The sequence below is a fragment of the Zonotrichia leucophrys genome, chromosome 1 (genome assembly GCF_028769735.1).
Source record: "Zonotrichia leucophrys gambelii isolate GWCS_2022_RI chromosome 1, RI_Zleu_2.0, whole genome shotgun sequence".
In the NCBI taxonomy this organism is placed as follows: domain Eukaryota; kingdom Metazoa; phylum Chordata; class Aves; order Passeriformes; family Passerellidae; genus Zonotrichia; species Zonotrichia leucophrys.
In genome coordinates, this window is record NC_088169.1 from 30,409,437 (window position 1) to 30,436,827 (window position 27,391).

A 27,391-nucleotide genomic window follows, 5' to 3' on the forward strand; every position below is an offset into this window, starting at 1 on the left:
CAATTCAAAATCAACTTTTTGGAGCAAAAAATTCACCTTAATGACTTGGTGACCTTTCCACCTTTCTTCAGGATGAGACAGTAACTCCTGATAAACACTGCCAAGCAGGGCTCTAACTCCAGCTGCTAAGCCACAGTGTCCAGGTGCTCTCTCACAGGAGTCACACAAGCTGTACCTTTTAACTGTGCCCCTTGATGCCCAGCAGACATCAGACTCCTTCTTTTCAATCAATTTTAACATGGGAAGCAATCTTAGAGTGTACTGAGGAAGCAAATATCTCTACTACTACTATTTTCTAGCTCCCTTTTAGTGACTAATGTTCAGTTTGTCTCAACAAACACATTGATTGCTGGTTAATATTATCCTAAATTAAAAGAGAATAAACATGCACATCAAATGGTGTGCTTTGCCTTTGCTCTTGAGAATAATGAGTGTAAAGATGAGAGGAAGAAGTGCTATTGCTCCTGTGTTCATGAGTTGTAGTATCTCTGACTAAACCTGAGACCTGGAAATACCCTGAAGGAAAGCTGCTAGCCACTGATTTTATTTACTTGTATTCCAAAGCTCTACAACATAATACTTCCTTGGTACTTCTAGGGAAAAGGTCTCTCCTTAGCACAGATGTCATAAATAATAACTGTATCCATAAATATTAACTGTATCCTATCTGCTTCATCTTCAAACTAACTGCAGCTGTGAAAGGAAGCAGAGTCCCTGAGCTACCATAGTGTCTGAACAAAAGGCAGGATGGGCTCACTTCTCAACCAGAAGCTCAATGCACCAAGATAAAGGGAAAATGTAAAACTGAAAATTGCTCTTGCACTGTTCTACATTCTAGGATGCAATACAGAGGTAAATTTAAAGGAAAAGAAAAAAAAAAAAAAAAAAAACAAACAATAAACCCCAAAGTCAGTCAGGGCTGGGGCTATTGCATTAAATGTACCAGATCCTAAAAATTCATTCTGAGCTCAGAGCACATTCCTCCCAATCACATAAATCCATGAATTAATACATCACGGATGCCGTGCTGGTTTTGTGTGGGAGGGTGGGAGGAGACACAGCTGGGAGGGGTGACCTAAACCAACCAAAGGGATATTCCAGATCAGATGACGTTGTGCTTGGTATATAAAGTGGGGGGAAAGAAGGAGGAATAAGGGGATGTTTGGGGTGATGGTGTTTGTCTTCCCAAGTAACCATTGCACATGATGGGGTCAGGCTGTCCTGGAAATGGTTGAACACCTGCCTGCCCATGGGAAGCAATTAATTAATTCCTTGTTTTACTTTGCTCATGCGTGTGGATTTTGCTTTCCCTATTAAACTGTCTACCTTTCAACTCAGACATTTTCTGTATTTTACCCTTCTGAGTCTCTCTCTCTCATCCCACTGGTGGGGAAGTAAGTGGCTGTGTGTGGGGCTCAGCTGCTGGCTGGGATATGTACATTAGAACATGAAACAGGCCACATCTCAGTGCTATTAACCACAGACATAAGAAAGCAGGATATGATCATGAAAAAATCATGAAAGAAGTCTCACAGAAAGCACCAGCATCACAATATGGATGGAAAGATGTAGTGGAATTAGCAAATTCTGACAAATTCATCACAAGGCAAGGAAAGGACAGTGCAGTCTGGAGTACCAAATAAATAAACAGGAGCAAGCCAACAGAATAACTATGTAGCTATGGTTGAAAAGCTAAAAATGGTGCAGAGAATGTTTTCAATGCACCTTACATCACATACCATTTAGACTTTGCTCTCTGTCAGCATAAACAATAAATATATCTACTATAAAGTGATGGACAAGTACCGTTCCATTGATTACACTGCACTTGCCTTCTCCTTCTGAATCTGCCAAGTTTTCCAGGGCAAATCTCTTGCCAACTAATTATTTGTGGACTTGTTGAGATTTGAATTTTTTTTTTTAATAAAGAGCAACCAGCACATCTGTCTCTATGGGACTTCTTTTATTCTACCACAAAAAAAAAAAAATTGCATTTTCCAATGTGACTTGCAAAAAACATTCTCCAAGGAGAGAAAATAGAAACAAAATTCAGTTTCAAAATTAAGCCCCCTGATAAAAGTCTAAGCCATCTCATGTCGTGCTACATTGAAGTAGCTAGCTATCAATCAACCATGATAACCAAAACCTACCTCCCACACTCACTTTTATACAAGGACACAAAATAATCACACTAAATGTTGTTTAAAAGAAAGTATCAGGTAAATCAATGCTGACTCACAATCATCCTTCTTCACTTACGAGTCATTAGGAGTCTCATTTAGTAGAGAAATGGGAAAATTATTATCTTGAATAATGTGAGAAACCTCTGAAAAGAACTATGAAAAAAAGCAGCCAGATAGCGTAACAGCACATTCACAGAAGAAAAAAATTAACAGCACAAATTGCAAATCAATTTACTTTTACATAGTACTGCAAGTCCCAGTCATTAGTTTGTTTGGGTTTTTTTTTATTCGAAAGCACATGAAATAAGGAAGCTGAAAAAATCTACCACAGTTTCAACTCCATTTCCTTATTAGTTTTCTCCTTCTACATGGATAATAAGAAGGTTCTGTTTTTAAACACAAATTTTAAAAAGGAAAGAAGGGAACTAATTTTAAATACCTTTTTGAGCAAGCTAAGGGTAAACACGATGTAAAAATTTGACAATAATGGTTATCTGAATTCTCTAAGACCCTAAATTTATTTTTAAGTGTTCCAGCCTAAATATCAGATTATAGTAGATTCAGCATCTACTAGGACAATAGTGCCTCATCTGATAGATATATCCTGTCCCTGGTTTTCCTGGTGACACCTCGGAACAAGTCTCTAGTCAGTGAAGGCTGTGGAAAATTACACAGTTGTGAAGCCCACAGCCAGAAGTATGAGACACTGCTCCTAAGGAGTATTTACTACACTTTTACAAATAAAAAAAGTACCATGAAATGCTATTGGAAATCTTTCGCTTTGATTATATATTTCCACTCCTAGATTTTCCTTTCTCTCCCATCAGTACAGCCCAATGAAGAATATATTCTAGATACACATACCTCTGAGTACCAACTGAAAGGAATTCCACGACAGATGCTATCCTGGCAATAAACATGATGTTAGAACCTATATAACTTCCGAAAATAATTTTTTAAAAGCAAGCAAAATTCATATTTGCATTTAGATGATGTTCTTCTAAGCTAGAGCACAAAAACTCCTGCTGCTTCAGACCACCTTGAAAAGGAAGCAGCACGTCATTTTCTCACAGTGATGCACAACAAAAGTGGATTGGGATCCAGAAATACCAAGCTACTCTCAAGAAGTTTGATGTAGCCAGATGCCTTTAACTTTTTCTTTCACAAGTAGATGAGATACCATTTCTTGCCATTAGAATTTGGTCATGTTTCAGCACTGGCCACTTCCCCCTCTCCAGGATACCCAGCCCAAGCACAGCTCTTTGGTAGATTCTCAGAGAATTTCTGTGCATGCAGTTAGCACAGCTGAGACACACCATGACAACATCTGGTTTCCAGAGTAGCAGCACAGTCTAGAAAGCTTCCCATTCTCAAGAAGTACCAACTATTTTCAGTTTCCCAAGCATTACAAGAGACTGAGTTTCAAAAGTAAACATACACCACACATCACAGAATTATTCAACACTCTAAAAATCCACAGATTTCATTCCCTTCCATTTGCCGAACACATTTAGTACCAACTGTTCAGCAGAAACACATTTAGTGTTGTGATGAGTTTTAATATATGCTATGTCATGTATTTCCCCAACCCTTTCAAGCAGCAAGGGTAAGGTCTGTTGCTCAGGAGACAAAGCTTGCACAGAGCAGATTCTTGCAGCAATAAGGAAATCAGACAATCATGGAGAGGCAACAAGAATTGGAACAGAATGACAAAGAGAATGCTGATGATAGGAATAGACTTTTAATTTTATCAACTGCAGTTTTGATTTTTTTAAAAATGGACTTCACAGTTGTTTTTTCATACAGCATTTATGTGGACTACAGCTTCTTAATAGCCTATCATCATCACTCTCTTTACTTAAAATATTTGATGGAGACTAACACAACAAATTGTGGCACTATCCAAAACTCAGAAGTAACAGAAATAAAAGTTGCACAGAGCTTTTTCTTTTTGGGTGTAATTTTTGGAAGAGACGAGCAGTTTCTACTCCTCAAAGAAAACATTTACTTTGTAGTATAAAGAATAGGCGAGAAACGTCCCAATTAAGAATTACCTTCTTAGTATTATCTAAATAAGTGCTTCTTAACTTTCCTTTGCTGCAGAACTGTTTGACATTAGGGGCAAGGAATACACTTCAGAATAAGATCCCTTTTTCCTGGGTGGCATTTGATAACGCACATTTTTCCAGAATCTTGTGTTTGCTGAACAAGATTTCTCTGAGAAGTCCCCTTTCCATTGAATAGCTCCATGTTTTTGCTTAATGTATCTGATTGATTCTGGCATGCTGGTGTAGTCCTGTATTTCACCCATTTCTATAAGAACCACTTGGATTCCATCACGGATGAGAGCGTTATACATAGCTAGCTGTTGCTCAGAGGTGTCTTCCAAGAGGCAGCACCTAGATGCTTCTGATCCCAAAATAATCATCAGTCTTCTGCTTTGCTTAAGGGCTTCATCAGCAACACTGACCACAGCTGTAAGTGATGAAGGAACAATCAAAGCTTGCATAGAAACTTTACAACTGGTGTAAAATAGTTCTTTATTTTAAAATTGCAAACATGTGAAGCTGTGGCTAGCTCAGAGCAGTGATTGCTTTAAGATCTTCACACTGACAGTCATGATTCATGATCCATTGCATGACATAACTTCTAAAAATACTGTTTTCTTCATCCCTCAGGAGAATTTATCGTTCAAAAAAACTCAACAGTATTATTAATGCTATTAAGTCCTCATCTGTTCATCATTAAGAAAGTGCAGAGCCTCATAACATTAGAACAGAATTTTCAGTTAGGAAAAAAAAAAGGAAAAAGAAAAATATTTTCATTTGGCAAATTATCCAATAAAACTAAATAAGTACATCTTTCTTTTCCAAAATTGTGGGGTTTAATTGCATAGATAAACTTATAATCTGAGAACAATGCTTCAAAAGGCAACCTGTTTACTCTGCTAATTAAAGCATACCTTCTCCTGGTAAATCATCCCTTCCTAATATGAAAAGGTTATATCCACATTGTTTTTCTAAAACATCTGGGATTATCCTACGAACAAAGGTTTCCAGACAACATATACTTCTGTCTTCACTGCTTTTTGTGTACAGGACATATGCATCGTAGATTTTCCCATCTAAAACAAACATAAACATTTCTATTAAAAAACTAAAACTCATAGAAGTGTCTTTATTGCAAAGCTTCATTTTTGGACAGTTTAGAAATAGTAAAGGCTGATTTCACCTTTCTGACAGAATCACCTTACAGAAGTAAAATGTTCTATGAACCAAAATAAAGATGACCAGCCAGAGCATCTGACTTCCTTTCCCATTCTGGGGATGAAGGAGTCACCAAAAGAGCTGAGTGCAGGACCTGGGGCCTGCAGGAGGGAGCTCCCAATCCTAGAGGTGCCAGGACATTGAGGAAGTACCCTCTCACAGGCCTTTCTTCACCACCTCTCCTGAGGGAAACTTAATGAGCAGTTATCTCCACTTCTGACTAACCACAAGAGAGAAGGTGGGAAAATGGAAATTCTGTCTTGTAACAATCCTGAGAGGGCTTTTCTCAAGTAGAAGAAAAGCCCAGAAGGCTTCTGAAGATTTGCTTAGCAAGCTGGACTGAAAGAACCAAGCCAAAATCAGATCTAACTCAACAAGTTTTAAACTTAGATAATTTTTTTTTCTTTTAATTAGAACTCTGCTACAGAATTATAGTAAAACTGAATTTTTAACCAGGAGTTGAAATTATTTTCCTGTGAAAACATTTAGCACAGCCATGAGTAAACATTAATTACCTTAATGTACATAATCCATTCACTTTCAAGCCATGGGAACTTCAGACAGTCTGATTCTGAGAACTGACATGAAATATATCTGTGATGTTGTGCTTATTTCAAATTTTTCACACCTGTCCAATATATTTGCCTACAGTGCATTAAACTAAAACACATTAGAAGAATCCCAGAACACAGAACTAGCAGCAAATTTTCTCTTTGATATGTCAACACCACAATTGACAGGATTTAGAAGGAAAGTGAATGTAACAGAGAAATTGCAAAATGGGGGAAAAAAAGACCAATAAAATTATCTGACAAATGAGTCTGATTTTCAAAATAAATATTTAAGGCACATGTTTAAACATCCAGTTTACAGGATGTAGCTCTGCTGACACCTATTGTTCATCATCAGAGTGACCATAAATCTACATGTAAAGAAACTACAGAATAGCAAAAAACAACATGTTCATTTTGGAATAACCTACAATTCTTTTGGCCTATCTCACTATGATTGCCTTCAATATCACACAGTTTTTATTAATTTAAGCAAAATTATATATTTTACCCATATGGCTGAAAAAATCCTTCACAAAATGTCTTTGTGTATATCTGAAAATTCCTTATGGAAATTCTACGTACACTGTACTAAATAATCCCATTATTTCTCAGAAGTAAAGGCAAGAGAAAAAAATCAATAGGCTAATTACACTTACATACTGGTCATATGTAATATGACCAGTATGGTCCAGCCTGGTCATACTCACATACCTTCCTTACTTGTAAGGGCACAGACAGAAGTACGGTACCAAAGCACCAAATCAATCTTGAAAATCTTGTAGATTATTAAAGTAATAAATGTTAAAATTAACAAAGAGACAAGCCCTCCAGTCAGCCATTGTCGTATGTCAGGAACTGCACAAAAATATAAGAAATTTGTTTTAAATGTTGAATTTGTTCAAATCTGACCTTCCATATAAATTCAATACAAATTTGAATATTACATTTTTCATTCCTATCCACCTTGTTTTTTTAAATAATGATAAATACAATGCTATAGTGATTTCTTCCCTATGCAGAGGCACATGCATACTGCAAACTGTAATACATCTGTTTTCTTTCAACATGATACACGAGAATTTGGTATCAAAACACCTTCTGGGGAAGTATAGATAATCACAGGCCTCAAAATAATAGTATTTTTTACCTCTGTGTTTTAATATAATATAGGATGCAACTTGCCCAAAGGCATTTGAAGCTTGACAGACAAAAGGCTCTTCATAGTCTTCACTGATTACTTCTGAAATTATTAGCTTCACAGAATGCACAGGGCGCCCGTCATAAGAAGTTTCTCCCCTGTCCAAAAGGTGACAAATAAAACCATAAAACCACAGCCCCTTCAGGAATGGCTTCATCTCTAACATCTGCAGACAACAGTGGTTATTTCCTTCTGCAAATGTCAACCACACTTCCCAACAGATGAACAATTACATCATATGAAAGAAACCCAAGAGGTTAGACCTCTCCTGGTACTGACATTAAGCGTGTGCATTGGAAAGCATGAAGACATTGTAACGTTATCTTATCTGCAGCTGTGTTTCCCCAAAGGAACATAAGGTTTCTATAAGCTGGAAGTTCAAAAATATGCCTTACAAACCTAAATAAACTCTTGTTATGGGCTTGCCAATCCCTCTGAGAGTAGATGGACATAGATATTTCACAATGGGATATGACATTCAGGGAATGAATGAACCAACATCACTAATGCAAGTGACCAAAGATAACCATGTAAGTGTTAGGAAGTACAAAAAATAACATTGCTTTTGCAATATCAATTCAGAGACCATGTGTCACTGCTTATGGCCCAATTGTTTATGGCACTATAATTCTTTATGACAGTATAATATATTAATTTGCATAGTGTTTTCTCTTGGTGAGCACCCAAATAAGTCAGCATTTTGTTTCTCCCTTTGTTTTACGATGAAAACTTATTTCTTGCAACTATATTCTTACTTTGCAGACATCCTTCTCTTTTCTTCACTGGTTTTTTAGTCCTAGATAGTGCTCCAGAATTTACAAAAAATATCACATTTTTTTATTTACAGTGCCACCATAAGAGCTGACAAAAAAACCTGAAATCTTTAGTTCAAAACCTGTAATGTCTAAGAAAATTTCCCCTTGCCTCTTGCTCCAATTTGAGTTGGTTTTTCCAATCAGGTATAATTTCTCTTCTTCTAATTCTATCTGACCTGTTTTTCACCATCGCCTTATCTCCCACTTGCCCTTCACATGCTTTACTCAGTCCAAGTCCTCCCAAAACCCAGCTCATCACTGGAAATCTGTCTCCCTTTTCTCCTCTAACCCCTAATCTTCAGTACAAATGTCCTCAATAAAGTCTTCCATTATCTCTTCAGTTTATCTCAGTTAATTTTCTCTAACTTCATATCCTTAAACCTAGTAATCTTGATTTTTCCTGTATAGCACAGATTTGCAACCTTTCAGGGAGGCAGATGTGGAACACAGAAGAAAGAGACAGTCTGAAGATCATGCACCTGAACATGCCTGATTCGACCAAAAGAGGTCTCTGCCAGGCCAGAGCTTGCTCAAAAGAAACTGTATTGCAATTATGGCACTGTCACAAAACACCTTTTCCCAACACTGGAAATTCAGACTGATTTTTTACAATGAGCAAGAAACATACAATCACATGTGAAGTTCATGTGTCTACGGTGTTTAAAGTTTCTATTTCAAAGAAAGAAGTAAATTAGAGAAGGCAAGCATTAGAGTTTTTAAGAAGAATGCTATTTAAAGCAAGGGAAAAATGTTGCTAAATATTTTAATGTCAAAGGGAGAAAATTCCACTTTGGTTGCCAACACATATATTTTCCAATCTGAAAATATACTTACTCATAGGAACTTGCAAAAATTCTGCTCATGTGAAATACATCAATATCCACACCGTGTGCTGTCCAGTATACCTCATACCCATCAGCACCTGTGGTGTTGCAATCCACAGTAACCTGTGAGCCTATAAAATTATGTTACAAAGTAAAGAGTTAATTTCCATGACCTAATTAAAGTCTATACAATCCTGTTCTCAGATTCACACATGCACACCACCTAAGGATGATACTAAACCCTTTCAAAAAAGTTACTCTAACAGAGGGTCTGTATTCTCAGTGATCTGCATGTCCAGAAAGAGAATGGTAGGATGGAAGAATCCAGGAAGGAGATGCTTCTCCTTGCGGCATCACTTTGCCTGCAGATTTGAGATGGAACTGTTCTTAGAATCATTTCCAGAGTGATGGAAAGCAACAGAAGTGACAGATAATCACTTGGGTTCCTACAATTTTCCTTGCAGGTGAGAAATTTCTTTAGGGCATTGCAAGCAACATGCTTCACTTCTTTCCCTCTCACCCCTCATTCCTCCTTTGGGAGATAAACAGAGAGAAACTGACCACTGAAGTAGTTTTTTCATAAAATAAAAACAAGAAAGCACAGAATAGGACACTCCTTGAGAATACATTTTAACTAGGATACAAATTTTCTCTACAGAAAACTACAGAATTTCTAGTTTTCTCTAGAGAAAATTTTCAATTTCTCTAAAGAAAACTACTTACCAAGTTCCACTTCAATAGAGTTGTTTCTTGGATAAGTTATTTCTGGAGGCTTTTTTGGTGGGGTCACTAAGCAAAAGAAAGAAAGTTTCAGAAAACCAGGAGCAGTTGCAGTCTGCTTTATGCTCTATAATGCAAGTACAACCTAAAAACGCCCCTTGTACTAAAGACAAGGTTGTCAGCCATTTTATAACAAAATATCACTCTATACCAAAAGTACCATACCTCAGGTAGTCATTACTGCACATTTAGGTGAAAAACAGAAGTCCTAAGCATGTCCATCCACAAATTAGGCCTTTCCACTTTAGTTATGAGCACAAACACAGTGAAATTATTTACTTACCTTCTACAACCAGACTGATATCTCGTGAAATATTATACTGTTTCCCATTGTAGGTATATGTTGTTTCACATGTATAGTTTCCTCCATCATGTACAGTTACATTGAAAATTATAAGGTCACTGTTTGAAAGGGCAAACCTTTTTCCTTCCAGCAACTGGCAGTCCTAAAAGTGTATAGAGAACTCTGTTAATTCACATCTCTGTATATTTCTATGGTTTGTCTCTCTTTGATACAATCTGAAGTTTCAATGGACCACAGCATAAGGATGATTATGCAGAGGCTGAGAAAGAGTGAGGGCAGCAGAATATAAAGAAATGCATACTTCACTTCAGCTGAGATTTTAATTTAAAGATACCCCAGTTCATTCTCTTTGGAAAACAACTTTTTATATTAGAGAAATAATAAATTAAAATGTGGATTGTTAGTATTGGCAAAAGTATTCATCAATGAAGCATCACCCAATAATTAGACTTTATTTTTTAAGGAGCCTCAATGCTACTGGTACCACATGGACTGCATAAGCCAGAGGCACGAATATGGCAGAAGGCACTACATTGTTGCAACAGAAAGAGCCTTTAAAAGAGCATGAACAACAAGAACTAGAATAATGGAATAGAACAGATTGAGCACTTAAAGGAAAAGCCACAGTCAATCTGTTTCCACTCAAATCCATGTTTCCCTGGAGGGTGAACAGATTCCACCTGGTGGGTACGTGGGTCAACATCATTCTCACACCTCAGCTGAAATTCTGCCCTGATAACCAAAAACACCTTTAAAAGACAGAAAGTCTTAATCTTCTTCCAATTTGTTTTAAAAGTATTTTTCTCCAATTTACAATAAATCTTTAGTTCTTCTGTTCCAATTCTCAAAGATCACTGATTTTTATTATAAATAATGGACAGCTATAAGACAGAATAAAACACTGTATTCTTACCTTATACCAATGAACAGGATTAATATTCTTGTCTTTCCTGAAATAATCCAAGTGGGGACAAACAACCTTTGCAGAAGATGATGTGAATATCACCTCCTCTACAGCAAATTTTTCATTTAAGCATAAACCATCAATCCTCTCAAAAACTGTTACTCTTGTACACATTTTTTTGCAGCTCGTCAAATCCCTGCAATTAATAGAACACAGTTAAATTAACCTATTTAACACATTTTGCAGGTCCAAAAGGTATGGCATTCTGTTTGGAGAAGAAAGAGAAGAAAAAATGTTTACAGTTTCTTTAATAGATTTACTTTTACTTACAAGGGAAAAAAAATGCAGAACTAGATTTAATTTCCCCAAACTAAAGTTATTTTTTGTAGAAGCATTCCCTCTTCTTCATTATTATTTATCTAACCCACAAAATTTTACTTGCTTTTTAAAAGTTACTTTGTAACTCATTTCTGTAAAAATATAACTTTTTCTAATTTTCACCTTATGACACATTCATAATCTCCAGAATCTTCTAACGTGGCAGGAAGAAACAAAATCAGATTCTTCTGCTGATGAACTCTAGACAGTTTGTCTCTAGGCACAGCTCTCTTGCTACCAACTTTATACCATGTTAAGTTATAGTCTCCACTTTTCAAAATCTTTTCCAGTGAACATTTAATAGCAAGAGGCTGCCCATCAGGCACAAGAGTCTGCTTCAACATCACATCATAGGCTTCACATTTCTCTAAAGGAAAGAGATAAGCATTAAAGAAAAACTCAAATAGTCTACAAAAATATACTGAAATCATTTCCTGATTATAAATTACAAACTTCATTGGAGTTTTCACCTCCATTCTCAAGTCAACTACTAAAAATTGTTAGTAGTTGATAAAATACAATTTTAATCCCCTATCTTTACAGCTGAGAGTACTACTCAGTAGTTTACAAATATAGTTATGGCACTAAAATGAAATACTGTTTTTTGAATGCAATCTTTATACTCAGTAGAAAGCCTTTGTAGCAGAGTTGTCATTTGCATGTTTTATTTCAGATGCAAATTCCTAATGTACTTGTGTTTCTCCAGTCTATTTCATGGGCATGTACACAAACAGACACATGCACACAAATTTCATATTTAATGTCTTTATATTTTAACTTCACTTAACTGTAGTTAAGACAGACTATGCTTTTGATATTTAAATGTCCTAAGAGGACAGAGAAGTTAAAGGTTGTGTTGTAAAAATATTAGGTTTGCTATAGGAATTTCAACTGATCCTTCATTTTATGAACATTTAGAGAGGAATCATTACAATCACCAATGAGCTCATTTTTTTTACTTCTGACACAGACTCATGCAGAAAAAGAGCAAACCAAGAGTTTGGCTTTTTTTTTTTTTTCTTTTTTGCAATATGACAAACAAAGGGACCAACTCTGGATACCATGGCCATATTCCCATAATACATTTATTGAAACTTCCTCACTTTGTTATAAGAATTGCCACAGAGTCATGCAAGTGTCTGTTTAGCCCAAAATCCCGTCTCTGATAACTGTCAGTGTCAAATGTGCAGAAGAGAGGAGGACATAATAAATACAAGACTACTCTGATTTCAGTCTCTTTACATTCTGCATGCAAAACCATTCACTGGATTTTATAAATTCTCTGAGTATCATGCATTTCTTGTTATGAGAAATGGTAAACTTCCTCTCATCTGCCTATTCTATGGTATTTACATTTTATAGACTTGCTTCTGTCTCTTTACCTCAGAGTCCTCATTCATTTGGAGACTTCTCATATGGAAGCCATCCCATATCAGACAACACTGTCACTCATCTCTCCACCTCTTCTGACACCATCTTTCTGAGATGAAGTGACCAGAACTGCAGAGTTCAACTGGCACACATTCACTATGGAGCTAAAGGGTAGCATAATGAGGCTTTCTTTCTGTTTTCTGCTCTGCTGCTTTCCAAAAATTCTGGTTTTCTGGTCACCACTGATGACAGAGTTAATGATTCCAGAGAGCATCCAGAGATATCAAAGCAGCATTTTCCCAAGTGGCTATTAATTGATGCTCACATCACACACATACAGCATACTTACTTCTGCTATACATGCACGACCCTTTCATGCCCCTTCACATCCACTTGACTTTACTGACTGACATTCTATCACTAAACTATTTGATATCAAGGCACCCTCTGCATAGTAAGCATCAGTGTTAACCACCAAAGAATAATTTTGTGTCATCCACAGTTCTCATCACCTAACCACAGATCTTTTCCAAATTACTTATCCAAACATTGAATTACTCAGGTATCTGAGTAATTCAATGTTTGGATAAGTAATCTGAATGCCCCATAATAACTGTGGTGATTATTATATGCCACAGGAACTGATAATGCTTTTCTGCCATTTAATGCTAATATTCTGCACCAGTGTAAGAGACACCAGCACATGCTAAAGGCCACTCAGCTGGAAAGCAGATCTGCAGAGAACATTGAGGTCCTGGTAGACCACAAGCTGGTCATGAGCCACCAATGCTCCCTCACAGCAAAAGAAGGCTAACAGTGTCCTGGGACACTAGGACACATGGACACATGGACATTAGGACGCGCCAGATTTGAATTTACTGGAGAGAGTCCAGCACATAGCTACAAACATGACTAAGGGAGTGGAGCACCTCTCACTTGAGTAGGGGATGAAAGAGCAGGAACTGCTCAGCATAGAGAAGATCTGAGGAGTGTGTGGGTGGATCTTATCACTGTGTAAATACCTGATGGGAGGGAATGAAGAACAGAGACAGACTTTTGCCAGCCTTGCTCACTGACAGGACAAGAGGCAATGAGCACAAACTGAAACATAAGACATTCTATCTGAACACAAAAAAAACCACCCTTTTTTATTGTAAGGGTGATCAAACAGTGGAACAAGATGCCCAATGAAGTTGAGGAGTTTCCATTTGCAGAGGTTTTCAAAATCCTGACCCTGTAAAGTTAGATGTCAAGAGCTCCTTTCCAACCTAAATGATTGTTATAAGTTAAACATTAAATACCACATATTTTGTTTAATAGGTTCCTGCTCTAGGCACAATTTAAAAGAACTCATTGGCATGCATGTAAATTTCACTATTACGGCCACTTCCACAGAAAGTTAGCATTACTTGTGTGAAGAAAAGTTCTACTAAAAGTTCAGAACAAGACTTTCCATAGCCACCAACAGACTTACTTGCAATAATTAAGGACAGAAATGCTGTTGCAATGTTACAAGAAAACAGTGTTTTTGCTGTCATGTTTCCCTGCTGAAATGGAAAGAAAACTTTCAGTTAGTGGTTTCCAATATGAACTTCCATAATTTAAAGTAAACATCTGCATTACATAATTAATATAGGAATTACACAGTTTGAAGAGGACACATGAAATACAGGAATTGTCTTTTACTTGTTCTGAGCCTGTTACCTGCTTGTTTTACCTGACAGCTCCTAAAAAAGAGTGAACATCTATTTCAGCTTGTCAAGCACTTGGGGTTTTTTACATCTCTAGCACACAACTTCCCTTCGTGCTTAGGAAAGCACTTCTTGCTTTCCTAATTTCATAATTCTGACTTTTTTGCCACCTACTTCTGTACTGCATCCAGTTATGCTACAGCCTGTCTGAGATGGGGGAGGACAGGACATAACTTGCATACAGTCTTCAAAACATAAGTGCACTATGGATTTACGAACAAAGACAATTATTGATTTTTTTTAATTTTTTTTCCTAATGATTCTAACCCTATCTTTGTTCTTTGAGTACTATTGAGTATCGATCTGATACTTCCATAGACCTATAGTAAAATTTCAAGATCTCATCACTGGGGACTAAGAATCAGGCAAACTCAGTCAGCTGTTGAGCACATGATGTTGGATTTTGGCCATATGTTTTCATTTTAAATTTTTCTTATATTTCTCTACAACAATTTTCTTCTGTTATTACTACCCAGTCATTTACTATTGTGACATCTTTGTGCCATTCTTTGCAATTTACACCTCCATGCTCCAGCCTGAATAGCTTTGTATTGTTGGCAAGTTCTGCCACTGAAACAGATTCCCTCTGTCCAGATCATTAAAATACATGCTGAAAAGTTGTTTGGGACTCTAGTAGTGATGTTTCTTCACCTAAAATCTAGGCATTTATCTTCTACATGTTTAGTTATATATTCGCGAATGACTGTCAGGACTCTTTAGCAGTCCTCTGATCCCGACCTACTTTACTGTTTTTGTTTCTATGCAGCCTACCACAGTGTTTCACAGCTCCGTGAGAGGACAAATGCAACTGTTCCAACTGAAGTATGAGCAGGGGTATCCCATCCTGTTGTGGCAAACATTTTTCTGATCATCACTTTCTACAAGAGTCGAAGATGACGCTTCCGGCTGCTGTGTCTGTCCTACTTCAGCAGACTGACTCACAAGGGTGCCATGTGTTGAGTCATCCACACTGCTTCTTGCAGTGCCTGCTTCCCTTCTTCCCTTTATCTTTCATCCTCCCTCTTACCTAATCTCCACTCAAATTATCAGGCAGGTCTTTTCTTGCCCAGCCCTAAGATGGGATGAGTCCCTGAAAGAATCCTGACACAAAACATTAAAATCTCAGGAGGTAGGGGTTATATGTGTTTGTACAAAAGCTACAACTTTTTCTATTATTCATGATGCACAGAATCTCTTTTAAATCTATCATTTTTAATTTTAAAGAAGAGGAAAATATTGTAACATATAATTTAAAGATAAAACAGGATTGAATAGACTCCACTTATGAGCAGGTATTTTCTTTATGACTTCTCTGAATCATTGCTTTTTCACAAACTCTGCTCTCTTAAAACACTACCTTGCTCTTGTTCTGTGATCTGTCTCACTAGAGCTCTCTCAAAAAGTTTTTTGCCCCATCAGTAGATTTAGCAGATGCAGAAGTAGTATTTTACCAAATCCTGAAAGAAAGTCTTTCACAATCCTGCTTTTCTATAATTTCAATGTTCTTTCTATTTAAATTTATAATTTGCCCTTTTGTCAACATAGAAGACTTGCAAACGTATATACAGCCTTGTGCTAGACCACACACACTACTTTGAGGAGATTCCCTCATCTCTCACTTTCCCCGATGAAAAATTTCCATTTCTATGGAAGGCAGACACGATAGCAAAATTAGGCTCTTCTCTGTGCATGCATTCACATAAATAAGGATGAAAATAAAATACACACAACTGCAGAACCAATTGCAAATGTTTTTCCTACCCCATTCTGCCATGATAAACAGTTAAATTTCTCCCTTTCCCCAGCCATTCTGTCCACATCTTGAGCACTCAATCGACCCGTGGAGCTTTTCATTCACAACAGACTTCAGCTCGGGTTATCTTTGCCCAGATTTCCCAAAGGGAAAAAAATTTCAGGTATGCAAAGCCATGTCCATAAAATTTCACCCTGAAAGGAAATATTTTTATCAACTGCAGTTTAAAAAAAGTCATTACAACCATCCCCCCCGCCAAGAAAAAAAAAAACAAACATCAATTGTCTTCAATGATATGTGCACCTGAATTACAATCACAGCATCGATTATGGCATGTAGGCATAATTTTCATTAAAATTTCTCATTAAATTGGTATAACCACCTTTGAATCTGCTTTTTAGTCCTTTCAAAGTTGATCTACTCAATTGAAAAATGAAGTCTCCTCAAAATTTCCAAGGATCGCAGGTTTCACTGACTTTGGCAAACTTGTAGCAGGCTTATTTTAATCTCTTATTCAAAAGCACAAACTGATTCGAATATGCAACAGTCCTCAGGACTGAGAGAACCAACTGAAAGTCGGAGTATCACACTATTTCTGGTATATAAACCTAGGAACATTTTAAATCATAAAAAATTAATATTAATATATATATATTCGTATTACCCTAAGTGCTCCTATTAACTGCAAGGTACACCATGCCTCTTCTAGAGAGATTGATCAAGTCTCTCACTTTTGATCACGAAAAAAATGATGACAGCAAATACATGCATTCCTTCACTGGACATACCCAGTCAGCGTGGAAGAGTTGCGTTAGCCCCGTCAGGATGTAGTGACAGCACTGCGACTATGGTGCTTCTGTGAAACGCTGGCATCCCTCAGCGGGCACGGCAGCAAATCATCTTCCGATACTCTTTATTTAAATTGCGACGTGTTTCTGGAAGCATTCCCTTGAAGGGGCTGCGGCTGCTGGGCGATGCAGGGAGGCCGGCCCGGGCCGAGGGGCAGCTGCGGGGAACAGGCGCTCGCTCGCTTTGGGTCAGGAACCAGGCCGCGGTCAGGGCTGACCCTTCACAAGAGGTCTCACCCCTACTCCCAAAGTGCCCCCAGCCCCAGCTTCCGCACAGACAACACCTCGCTCCGAGCCACCTCCCAGCCCAAAAAGCGAGGCGTGGGAGCAAAGTGCGACCCCGGGCGCAGCAGTTCTATGGATGCGCTGCTCGGATCACCCCAGCCCGCCTGAGGCCGCCCGCCCCGTTACCGGAGCCCCGGAGCGCAGCGCCCCCGGCCGCACCTGCCCGCCCCCGCCGCCCGACCACGGCTCTCGGGCCCGGGGGAGACCCTGGGCCCCGTTACACAGAGCCAGAGCCCGGGGAGTCCCCTACCTGCTCCTCGGAGCGGGGCAGCCCCGCTGCCGCCTCCCAGAGAGCCCCGGCGGCCGAGGGAGCGCGGCGGCGCTGCCCCGGCACAGGCAGCTCCTCCCCGCGACGCCTCACCTTCCCCACCCGCAAACCTGGCTGTGCCCTGCGCCGTGGGGCGGCCCCGGGGCAGGGCAGGGCAGGGCCAGCCCCCGTCCCCTCCCTGCCCCAGAGCAGGTGAGCGGGGCTGGTTAAACGCAAGCTCCGAAAAACAAAGCGTTTGAGCAGCCACCCCAGCCCCTCGCTGCTGCGGGATGGGCACAGCCTCCACCGCAGGAAATCCTCCAAGATTGCGAGATCTGAGGTGACTGACTTTTGTTATTTGTTTGTTTGTTTGTTTGTTTTCAAACAAACATGCACAAATCTCCCTAGTTGAAGAGACCGTGTCACTGGACGAGGAAGACTCCGTGGAGGCTGTTGGCAGGAGCGTCTCAGGGAGATCTGCTGATTTATTTGCTTATTCAGTAGGCTGCTTTGGCTGCTTGGTCTGACCTGCCCAGACTGACACTGAGATATTTGGAAGCTTGAACCTACAGGTTAGTCTCATATAGTCCCTAAGTTTTTATCTACAAACTTAACAGCTACTACGTAGTCCTGGTATTTTACAGAGATCACAACTTCTGGCTGTTCTGGGAGTATGTTCTCTATGTTCTGGCAATTCTTAGTTCTCTGTTTCGCAACACAGCTAGAGCCAGATTTTTTCAAAGCAGAAGTTCCTCAAACTATTTTGTTAATGTGAGCAATTTTAACACTGCAGTGCCACTTACTTGTTGACTAACTACTAAACTAGATATTAAGGTAGGGGAAAGCTCTTTCTTATGTTCTTCACAAAGCAGGCAACAATCACGGACTACACAGCTATCAAGGTAGATGTTCTCATTGTTGTTAAAAATACATAATAACATTTGCGAAGCAAATTACAAGTATTCTACAAAAACTGTGGAGAATAATCCAGACACGTCCTGTCTCTTCCACCCCTTTTCATCCTGCTTTGGTACTTCTTTCATTTAATGTTCTGGTACTATTTTATTATTAATTATATTTATCAAATGGAAACGTTCAAACACCCTGCGCACTAGCTGCACATAAGCTAAGATGAAAGCTTATGCCCTGCTGTGGTCACATAAACTGTCTCCCATCAATCCAGTGTATGTAGTGCTAGCTGGAGGCACATTGCAACACTTCCAAAGCTTTTAGGAGGTACACAGAAAATTAATTCATTCCTGACTTGGCAAACACAGAAGTATTTATACAGTCAGCTTGTTTCTCTTTGGTCACTACTTCTATCCATATTCAATATTGGAAATGTTTCTCCTTAATTCTCAAACAGTGCAAGATTATGCAAGATTTTTAGTTTTTGCATTATTTTGCGTGACCAAAAAACATCTGTGACCTATCAACAGTGCCTGACAGCAGTTAGTCTGAAATTATGTCTTTTCAAGCATGCCTTGTGTGGTCAGGAGGTCCTCCACACCAACTGACTTGAACTGCAAAAATCAGGGCAATGCTTGCCCTGATATTTTTAGGACAAGTGCCAACAACAAGTAAATGTAGTTGTTGGGTTTTTTTTAAGGCAATTATAGAATCCAATAATCTCATGTTTTACCTGCACCTGGTAAATCATGCCTTCTATATGAGAAGAGTCAGAACATGTCTCTAAGACAACTACAAGTATATTTAGGGCAAAATTGTGGTTTTTTGCAACCATCATATTTTTTTGTTTGGCTGACATATGTATTCATCATATATCTTTCTGATCTAAAACTGAGCAGGGCAAATAAAAACTTAACAGAGTTTTAAAGTACTTTATGTAATTTTTTATACCATTTCTACTTTAAGCTTTGTTGCACAAGGTAACTTTGATGAAGACATAAGGATTACCATTCTATGTACAAATCTTTTAAAGCTACAGGAGTATAAATATCAGGAAATGTAATTGCAGGTAATTATTTACACCAGTTAAAGGTATCTATTTACATAAGTGCACACCTAAAGCTGCATAAAACATATGTAATACATGATTTCAGAACAGAAAAATCTTCTATTGAGGAAGAAATATTCAAGAACAGTATAATCTGCAGGGTATGCAAATATTTTGATTTAGAAACATTAAGCTAGGACAGGAAAATTGGAAATTCAAAATATAAAAGTAATGTTGCAATGTTTGGTTGCATCACATTATTCTGTTGTTCTGTTTCAATATCCTTATTGCCTTCATTGTGGTAACCAGTTGTCATGGTGAGCAAAGAAAGTTGAGATTCATTGCAAAGCCACAGTTGCAGGGCTGACTGGGAAGCCACCTAGCAAAAGATGGCAGCAGATGCTTGAAAAGGGAGAAGCCAAGGTGTGGCAGTAGTTACTGCCATGGAGGGAACTTGCCAGGGGATTAGCCATGGCCTTCATATCAATGTTTTCATTAGTTCTGGCAGTACAAAAAAAATAGAAATTTTCCTATGTAATTTACTAATAGCACAGTAGTTAGAAAAGAAGTATGTAACCCTGCAGCTTGGCTCATACTGATTTTTACCTATTTACTCCTCCTGCACTCAGAAATTACATCACTATTTTATTTTATTTAATTTTAAACACAAAAATAACCATTTGTCAGAGAGAATCACAGATTAATGAGAATTGTGGTCCAGATTCCTATGATTCACCAGTACATTATATCTTTTAAATAAAATTTTTAAAAAATATATGAAATACTGCCTTAAATCAGGTGAACTGTTTCTGGTACAGTTAGGAAACACCAAAGGCCCCTGCAATGCACTGATGCAAGTCATTATTATAGAGTCCAGTCAGAAAAGTGTTCAGAATCCATGGGATATTGGTTAAAATTGGGGTTATTTGAGATAATCTGAGAAGGTAAAAGTAGATGATAGCACAGATAATCTCATGTGTCTTCCAATGCTGGGAACCCAGATCTGTGCAGCCTCAGCCAGACCTCTCGTCAGCACATGCCATACCGTGCAAATCCCATCTGTGAGGACATTCGCCAGCACTGAAGGCTTTAGGGTTTTAAAAGGTGTCCTCAGAAGTAGAAAACTCTATTCATCATCTTGACTGGCATTAAAAAGGACAGTGTATGAAAACGGGCTGTTTCACTTCAAGTTAAACTGAGACAACAGAAGGAGCCATCACCAAGTGCTGAGTGCGAGCTGCCTAAAGCTCCCCCACACAGGTGAGCTGGCTCCACCTCTACCTGCAGCAGGGGCTACATCCAGCACAGCCCAGAGCCTGCACCCACTTGCATCAACTCTCATGGATCAGTAACTTCACACATCCCTGACCATACTCCAGGCACTGGCCCACTTTCAGATGAAATGCTGTGCTCTGTCCTGTTAATATGTTCACAAATCCCAAGAGACCTCACTGAACTGTGGTTATACTAGGGGAAATAAGAAGCTTATATCTCAGTAAAGTTTTAAGTAAATTTGGCTTGCCTAGGTTAAATTGAAGACAGATTACAACTTCTGCCTATAAACAATACATCCAGTATATACCAATGAACAACTCCTTTGTTAGGACAAAGCGTGGTAACTCACAGAGAGAGGAACATAGCTGGATACCTGAGATAGGAATGAGCTAGCCAAAGGGCACGGGCAGCCCCTTCCTATCCTGTGTTTCCCAAGCTCAGGCCTTCCAGGTGCTATAGATACACATTACACAGGTATCTACTGCCGATTTTTTGGTCACAGACAAGGAGAAAAAATGCATTTATAATCAAATGCATGTGACACTCATTGACATAAAATTGTACCTAGGAGATTTAAATCCTCTAAAAGCTAGAAGGCAGCATTTGGCCTTACAGCTTAAATGATAAAAAGATTACATGGGAATTACCAAACAAAACTCTCCATGAGGTTGCCACCTGCAAGTCTTCACAATTACTTAGCTAAAATGTTCTCAGCAGATCTAGGATTGCACTTTATCTGTACATACTGCACTTTATCTGTGCAATTACATAGGACAGGATTTAATGCCATCTTGTAACATTTAAAAATGCTAGTACAAGGAGTCCTACAACCAACTACCAAGAACTGAACTAAATGAGAAACAGGAAAGAAGTACATAATGAAAGTATTGCATCAGTCACCGCAACTTTCAAGAAAATGCAAAACAAAATGTAGGTCTCTAATTTCCTAAAAGGGTTTCTTTTAGGCAATTCAGGGCAATTCAGAGACAGTCAAATCTCCCACTTGCAGTGGGTTCTTTTATTATTTAAAACTAGTCAAGAAATTACTCCAGCATCTTTGTAAGAACTTCACTGTAGATCATTAAAACAAGTTTCAACCAGATGCCAGATTTCTAACAGAAATCTTTTTGCAAGTTCCCCATCAGACATGTCTCCTCTCTGGCATTTCCCCCTTAAGCTCCACTTTAGTTACCAAGTTTAATTTCAATATGATTTCTTGGAAAAAGAAGTTCATTTTCCTCCTGAAGATGCAAATATAAAATGTTATCTGAGAAAAAAAGCACTAGCCTAAAAATATGTACCAAAACAAGTGGGACAGCACTAGCCTAGAAATTTCACTAGCAGATAATAGAGTGGCATTCTGTTTTGCTAATAAACAGCAAAAAAAAGAACCAAAAAAACAAAAACAAACAAACAAAAAAAAACAGGTGTGCAGATGAATTCTTTTTATTTGTGTCTGGTATAACTATTTTTAAAATATCATTCCGTTTGTTTGGGCTGTTATGTTTGAATACAGCATTGAACAAAAAAAATCCCTAGGAGATCTAACAAAATTATTATGGACAAGGGAAGAAAAGGAGAAACCATTGTTGTATCTAAAAATACCTGAACAATATTATTTTATATTAAGATACAGCTTTCTTGTGAAATACCTTACCTAACTAGTAGACAAACATTAAAATGATTCATTTAATAAAAAAAGAAAAAATAAGTCTTTTGACTGTACCTCATCTGCTGATTAGTTTATCATCTCAATCCAGCCACCTAGATTCCATTATTTTAATTTTAAGCCAGAGACAAGCAAGCTCCAACACTATCACCTTTCACTGTTTCAATAATCATCTATTCTTAGGACCAACATGGTACTGACATGGCATCAAGACTTCTGTAACTCCCTGGTGCCTTTGTCAGTTGCATGAAAAAAAGCCAACTGAAAACATTTCTGTAACATTAGGGAAGATTTTTACAAACAGCTGGTTTCTGTTATTAATTGCTCAGTTTGTAGTCATAGAAGTGGTTGGTTGGAAAAAGTCTGTAACACTGAAACTGTAACAATATTTTTATTTACACTGGTGGTCTAAGCAGAACAGATTACTCAGGAAAGGAACAACATTGAGGGCTCCTGAGTGAATCAAGCAAAAGTTGAAAAGAGGGACTGAAAAATGAAGTAGCAGCCTCTGACAGACTGGATCTTTGTGAAATGGGTATTGAAGGTGTCAACCTTAATACTGTGTTAATCAAGGGTTTGCACTGGAAATTCTCATAATATTTCAGCTTCTCAAAGCACTGACCATTTGCATGCTGGGACTCTGCTACAGAGCATGCTCATGACCCCCTTCTGGCTGCAGACTGGGTTTTCTTCCATGAAAAGCCAAAGAGGTGGTTTGAATCCACATGACATCCCAGTGTGGAGTCAGGACACAGCTGTGCTGGGCAGCTAGGCTGAAGAGCACCAAAGAACTAAAACACTCTGTAATACTGGAGTCACAGACAGCTCTCAAAAGTTTTATTGATGGTTCTGCTCATCCCCAGAAGACTTGGCTGCCTGAACCTGCTTTCCTTCCAGACCTGAGGCAATGAAGGTGTGATGCAGTACTAGGAGGGCACCTAAACTGCCTTATGAATTACCACATACTTGCCATCCAAGAACTGATAGGTGTTGAGTAAGTTCTGGGATGGTGATTTTCACCTCACATTGTCACTTTCCACTCATAAACAACATCATTTGACTAGAAAAGAGTAATGGTGGCAAGAGCACTGTTGGATAATGCAAAGCTCAGTACATCAGAGGAGCCACAATGTAATCATGGAAACGAAATGGAGGTTGTGTGGTTTGTCATGGGTAACAAACATGGACTGAGGATGAAGCCACAGGATCTCATCCTTCTGCCTGATACCCTGGAATATTTTGTACAAACCAAGTACACCTCCTGTGGAAAAATATTTTTTACAATGCAACAACAAAGAATGCAAGGCTGCAAGACTGAAGCCCCACTTGGAGCACTTTGCAAAATAGTGGTTAGTATGATATGAAATTGGGGTATATTTTATACCTAAGTTGGGGGGATGAGAATTTGACACAAAATTGCAGGGACAGGTTTGATGGGTTTGTCCTCCTTGCCCTGCCCAGAAGGGATATCTTCTGGTAAATCTTGTGTCCTCAGCTATGCTGAGTGTTGATCCATGATCTTCAGCTTGTGATTGCAATCATATTGTTAGTGCTATATGCAGCTATTCTGCAGTTAATGCTTTATCACTGGCAATCCAAAAGAACCAAATATGTTGCAGCCATGTTGCAGTTATTTATTAGTCCAGCTGTCTCTTCTGAATTCAACCAGACCTATAGTCCATAGACTATTTGTGAACTCAGCATCAAGTCCATAGTTATGTGTCTGCAAGAAGCACCAGCTAAAGAGCAGCTGAGTAATGCCTGGGTTCCTGGGCTCTGAATTTGAAAGGGAATGTGCTTCTAAACACAAAACTATTAAAAAAGTGTTAGTAATTCTATTACAACTTGATATTTTAGAAAGGATTACTATAATTGAAGAAAACCATTTTCTTGGGTGTTTCAATTCAATATTCCTTGTGAATACAGAGAATCATCACATCAAACTTTTGGATCTAGATAAAGAAATTACAGAAAAATCTATGGAATTGAATCACGTTTTAACACAAGACAGAAGACTGACTAGTAACTTTTATGTAAATAACTTTTTCCCAAGCAACCATATGTGATTTTCATTAAGCAATTCCTTCCACTCCTTTTTCAGTCACATCAGTGTGAGAAACTGGAAACCTGAACGAGTTAATTTCTCAAACATTTGGCAGAAGGTAAAAGGAATGTTACCATGCCATCTAGATAAGGTGCTGTTAAAAAAGAGGGTCTTGTGGAGGCAGAAGAGTGCTTTTCTGGGGTCAACTTGCTTATTTTAGGGAACTATTTCTAAAAACAAGTCTTAGACAGCAGTGCACTTGTATCTGGCAGGGGAAGGGATTTGAAACCACGAGACCCCCCCCAGTCTCCTTTCGAAAAGTTCAAGAATAACAAAATGCACATGGACAAGGACTGGTTTATAAGTATCAAAACAGAGAGGGGCAAGGTGTGAACCCTGCACTCACCATCCACAGGAACTGGACCAGAGACAGTGCTGGAACTCTGGGTTGTGACCCAGATGTTTTCTTCTCTATTTCCCTATCTTTCCTTTTTCCTTTCTTCCTCTTCCTAAAAGTTTAATTTGCTGTTGCCACTTGTTGTCCAGAAAAGCATAATCCAAAAGCTGTTCAAAAACCACTGCTGCTACATGCTGTTCAAAAATGTTGAAGTTGCTGCTACAGACCGTCCAGCCTACCATAAAGTTTAAATCGTTGTTGCCTGTGCATGCGCCTGAAGGCTAATTGACAGCCTTTCTTTCACACAATCTAGCACAAGGGTATCCCAAGCATCAGCTGCCTCAGAGTAGGTGGTCCAGGACTGCCCTCTAGGGACCCACAATTATCCCCTCAAAAACTATGAAACCCTTTGTCTTTAGGCTGACTAAATTTCTAAATGCAACAGCAATTAATTATTAAACCATAGACAATAGAAATAACAATTCAAAACCTATAACACTCGCAGAAAGTAATTTTGATGGTAACAATTGCAATTTTCACATTAGCCTTTTCACATTAAAACATCTCTGAAAACTGGAGGTTTTTTCCACTTTGTGTATCACAGTTAACTGCTGGTTTTGCCCACGAGCTGCTGAGAAGTCTGCTACAACCCCTGCAGAGCTGGAGGAGTCCATCAAGACAAGGTGTGTGGGAAAGTTTCTGGGATTCAGTGATGCTCTTCAGATGCACTGAGCCACCTTTGCTTCTAGAGCCATTCTAGTTGCCCCAAGACAACTATCACTTTATCACCTACATCTGTGTGTTTATATGGACAAAAAATTAAGGTGTCCTTTTCAAATGCAATTTTGAAATTGAAGAAGGCCAGAGAAAATAACCTAGCATATTTAAACAACCAAAAAATACAAATGCTTGATATAAAAAGTCACTCTTACTTAATTAACACCTTTGTTTTTTTCAGTAGGATGCATTTACCATTTAAGTAGAAGCTGAAAAGAAAATGGATGTGTGCTGCCACAATATAGTTTCAATTTAACCACAATTCATTTAGATGACTAAAAATATTTCAATTATGCTATAAAAAAGATCATATGACTATTCATTTCCCGTTTTGTCTAAACATAATAAAATAAATCCCATAATTAAAAATTAGGTAGAGTCAGTCAGATTAATGTCTTACACCCTGCATCAGTGAATGGGCAGTGCATTCTTTCTCATCTCTGAAACACTACTGATAAGAACACACAATATTCAAGCTTGTCAGTCAAAATAATAAATAATATGATAATAAAAGCCATCAGTATTTCTAAGTGCTAATACATTTAAACTTATATTGTTACAGCTTGTCATGTAATGAAGACAAAAGCACTGAGTAAGCATTTTGGTGTGTCACATTTACATTATTTCATCCTTATTTCCTAAATACTGTTTCATCATTAACTTCTAGCGAAATCAGTGCACAAAGTTAGGGAAGTGCATTACATTTAAAATCAAATTCCCTGCTGTGTGATGTACTAACACAAAACAAGCAATCTTCTAAAAAGGAATAATGACAATTGCCTCCATCCTCCCTTCCCTCTCACATCTTCATTTTTCTGGTTTCACTACTTTTTTTTCTATCATGTAAGAAACTTCAGACGTAAGGGGGAAAAAAAAGGTGAGGTATAACTTGGGACAAATCACTCATACCTGCTGAAAACCTGAATCCTGCAGTGAAACCACTCTGCAGAAGAGACAGGTGCAGGAGCACAGCATTCCCCTCTTCACTGCCCCATACCTGTGCACTGGAGCCGCTGCAATCAGCATGAGCCTGTGTGACACTCAGGTTGGGAGGCAAGGACAAGTCAGCCAGGCTACTCAGACTCACAGAATCATAGAGATTGGGTTGCAAGGGGATCTTGAAGATTGTCTAGTTCCAAAGCCCCTGCCACAGGCAGGGATACCATCAACTCCACAGGGTTGCTCAAAGCTCCATCTAACCTGGCCTTGAACACCTCCAGGGATGGACCACCCACAGCTTCCACAGGAAATCTATTCCAGTCCCTCACCACCCTCAGAGTAAATAATTTTTTCCTGATATCTAATCTAAACCTACACTCTTTCACTTTGAAGCCACTCCCCCTTGTCCTGTCACTACATGTTCTTGTAAAGTCTTGCCCCATCTTTCGTGTAAGTTCCTTTCAGGCCCTGGAAGACCATTATTTGTTCTCTCCAAAGTTTTCTCTTTTCCAGGCTGAACAATCCCAACTCTCTCAACCTTTCCTTACAGGAGAAGTGCTCCATCTCTCTGACCAACTTGGTGGCCTTCTCTGGACTTGCTCCAGGTCAATGTTGGAGACCCCACAGCTGGATGCAGCACTCCAGGTCAGGCCTCACCAGAGGAGAGAGGCAGAATCACCTCCCTCACCCTGCTGGCCATGCTGCTTTTGATGCAGCTCAGGATACAATTGGTTTCTGGGCTACCCCAACCCCTACAGCACAAGGGTCTGGCTTTCCTTGAGCAGATGAGAGAGTAAGCACTTGCCCCAGGAGCTGAGCAGAGAAGGCTGCCTCCCCATTGCTGCTGAGAAGCAATTGACATTTCCCCCATT

At 38.7% G+C, this 27,391-nt stretch overlaps 1 protein-coding gene and 1 long non-coding RNA gene across 2 annotated transcripts; one reads left to right on the plus strand and one right to left on the minus strand.

Moving 5' to 3' along the window:
* Positions 1-1,942: 1,942 nt before the first annotated feature.
* Positions 1,943-17,637, minus strand: LOC135448171 (interleukin-1 receptor-like 2). The gene is made up of 13 exons (XM_064713903.1): positions 17,465-17,637; positions 16,870-17,111; positions 16,090-16,275; positions 14,052-14,124; positions 11,330-11,573; positions 10,838-11,024; positions 9,904-10,066; positions 9,564-9,629; positions 8,851-8,971; positions 7,151-7,299; positions 6,715-6,858; positions 5,146-5,307; positions 1,943-4,658 (listed from the first exon to the last, which is right to left on the minus strand). Exons 3-13 carry the CDS (start codon positions 16,180-16,182, stop codon positions 4,267-4,269), a joined length of 1,794 nt encoding a protein of 597 aa, XP_064569973.1. The 5' UTR covers positions 16,183-16,275; positions 16,870-17,111; positions 17,465-17,637; the 3' UTR covers positions 1,943-4,266.
* A 94-nt stretch (positions 17,638-17,731) lies between these two features.
* On the plus strand, positions 17,732-27,373 carry LOC135448227 (uncharacterized). The gene is made up of 3 exons (XR_010440416.1): positions 17,732-18,033; positions 25,408-25,486; positions 27,070-27,373. It is a non-coding gene; the product is annotated as an uncharacterized LOC135448227 (long non-coding RNA).
* Positions 27,374-27,391: the final 18 nt, after the last annotated feature.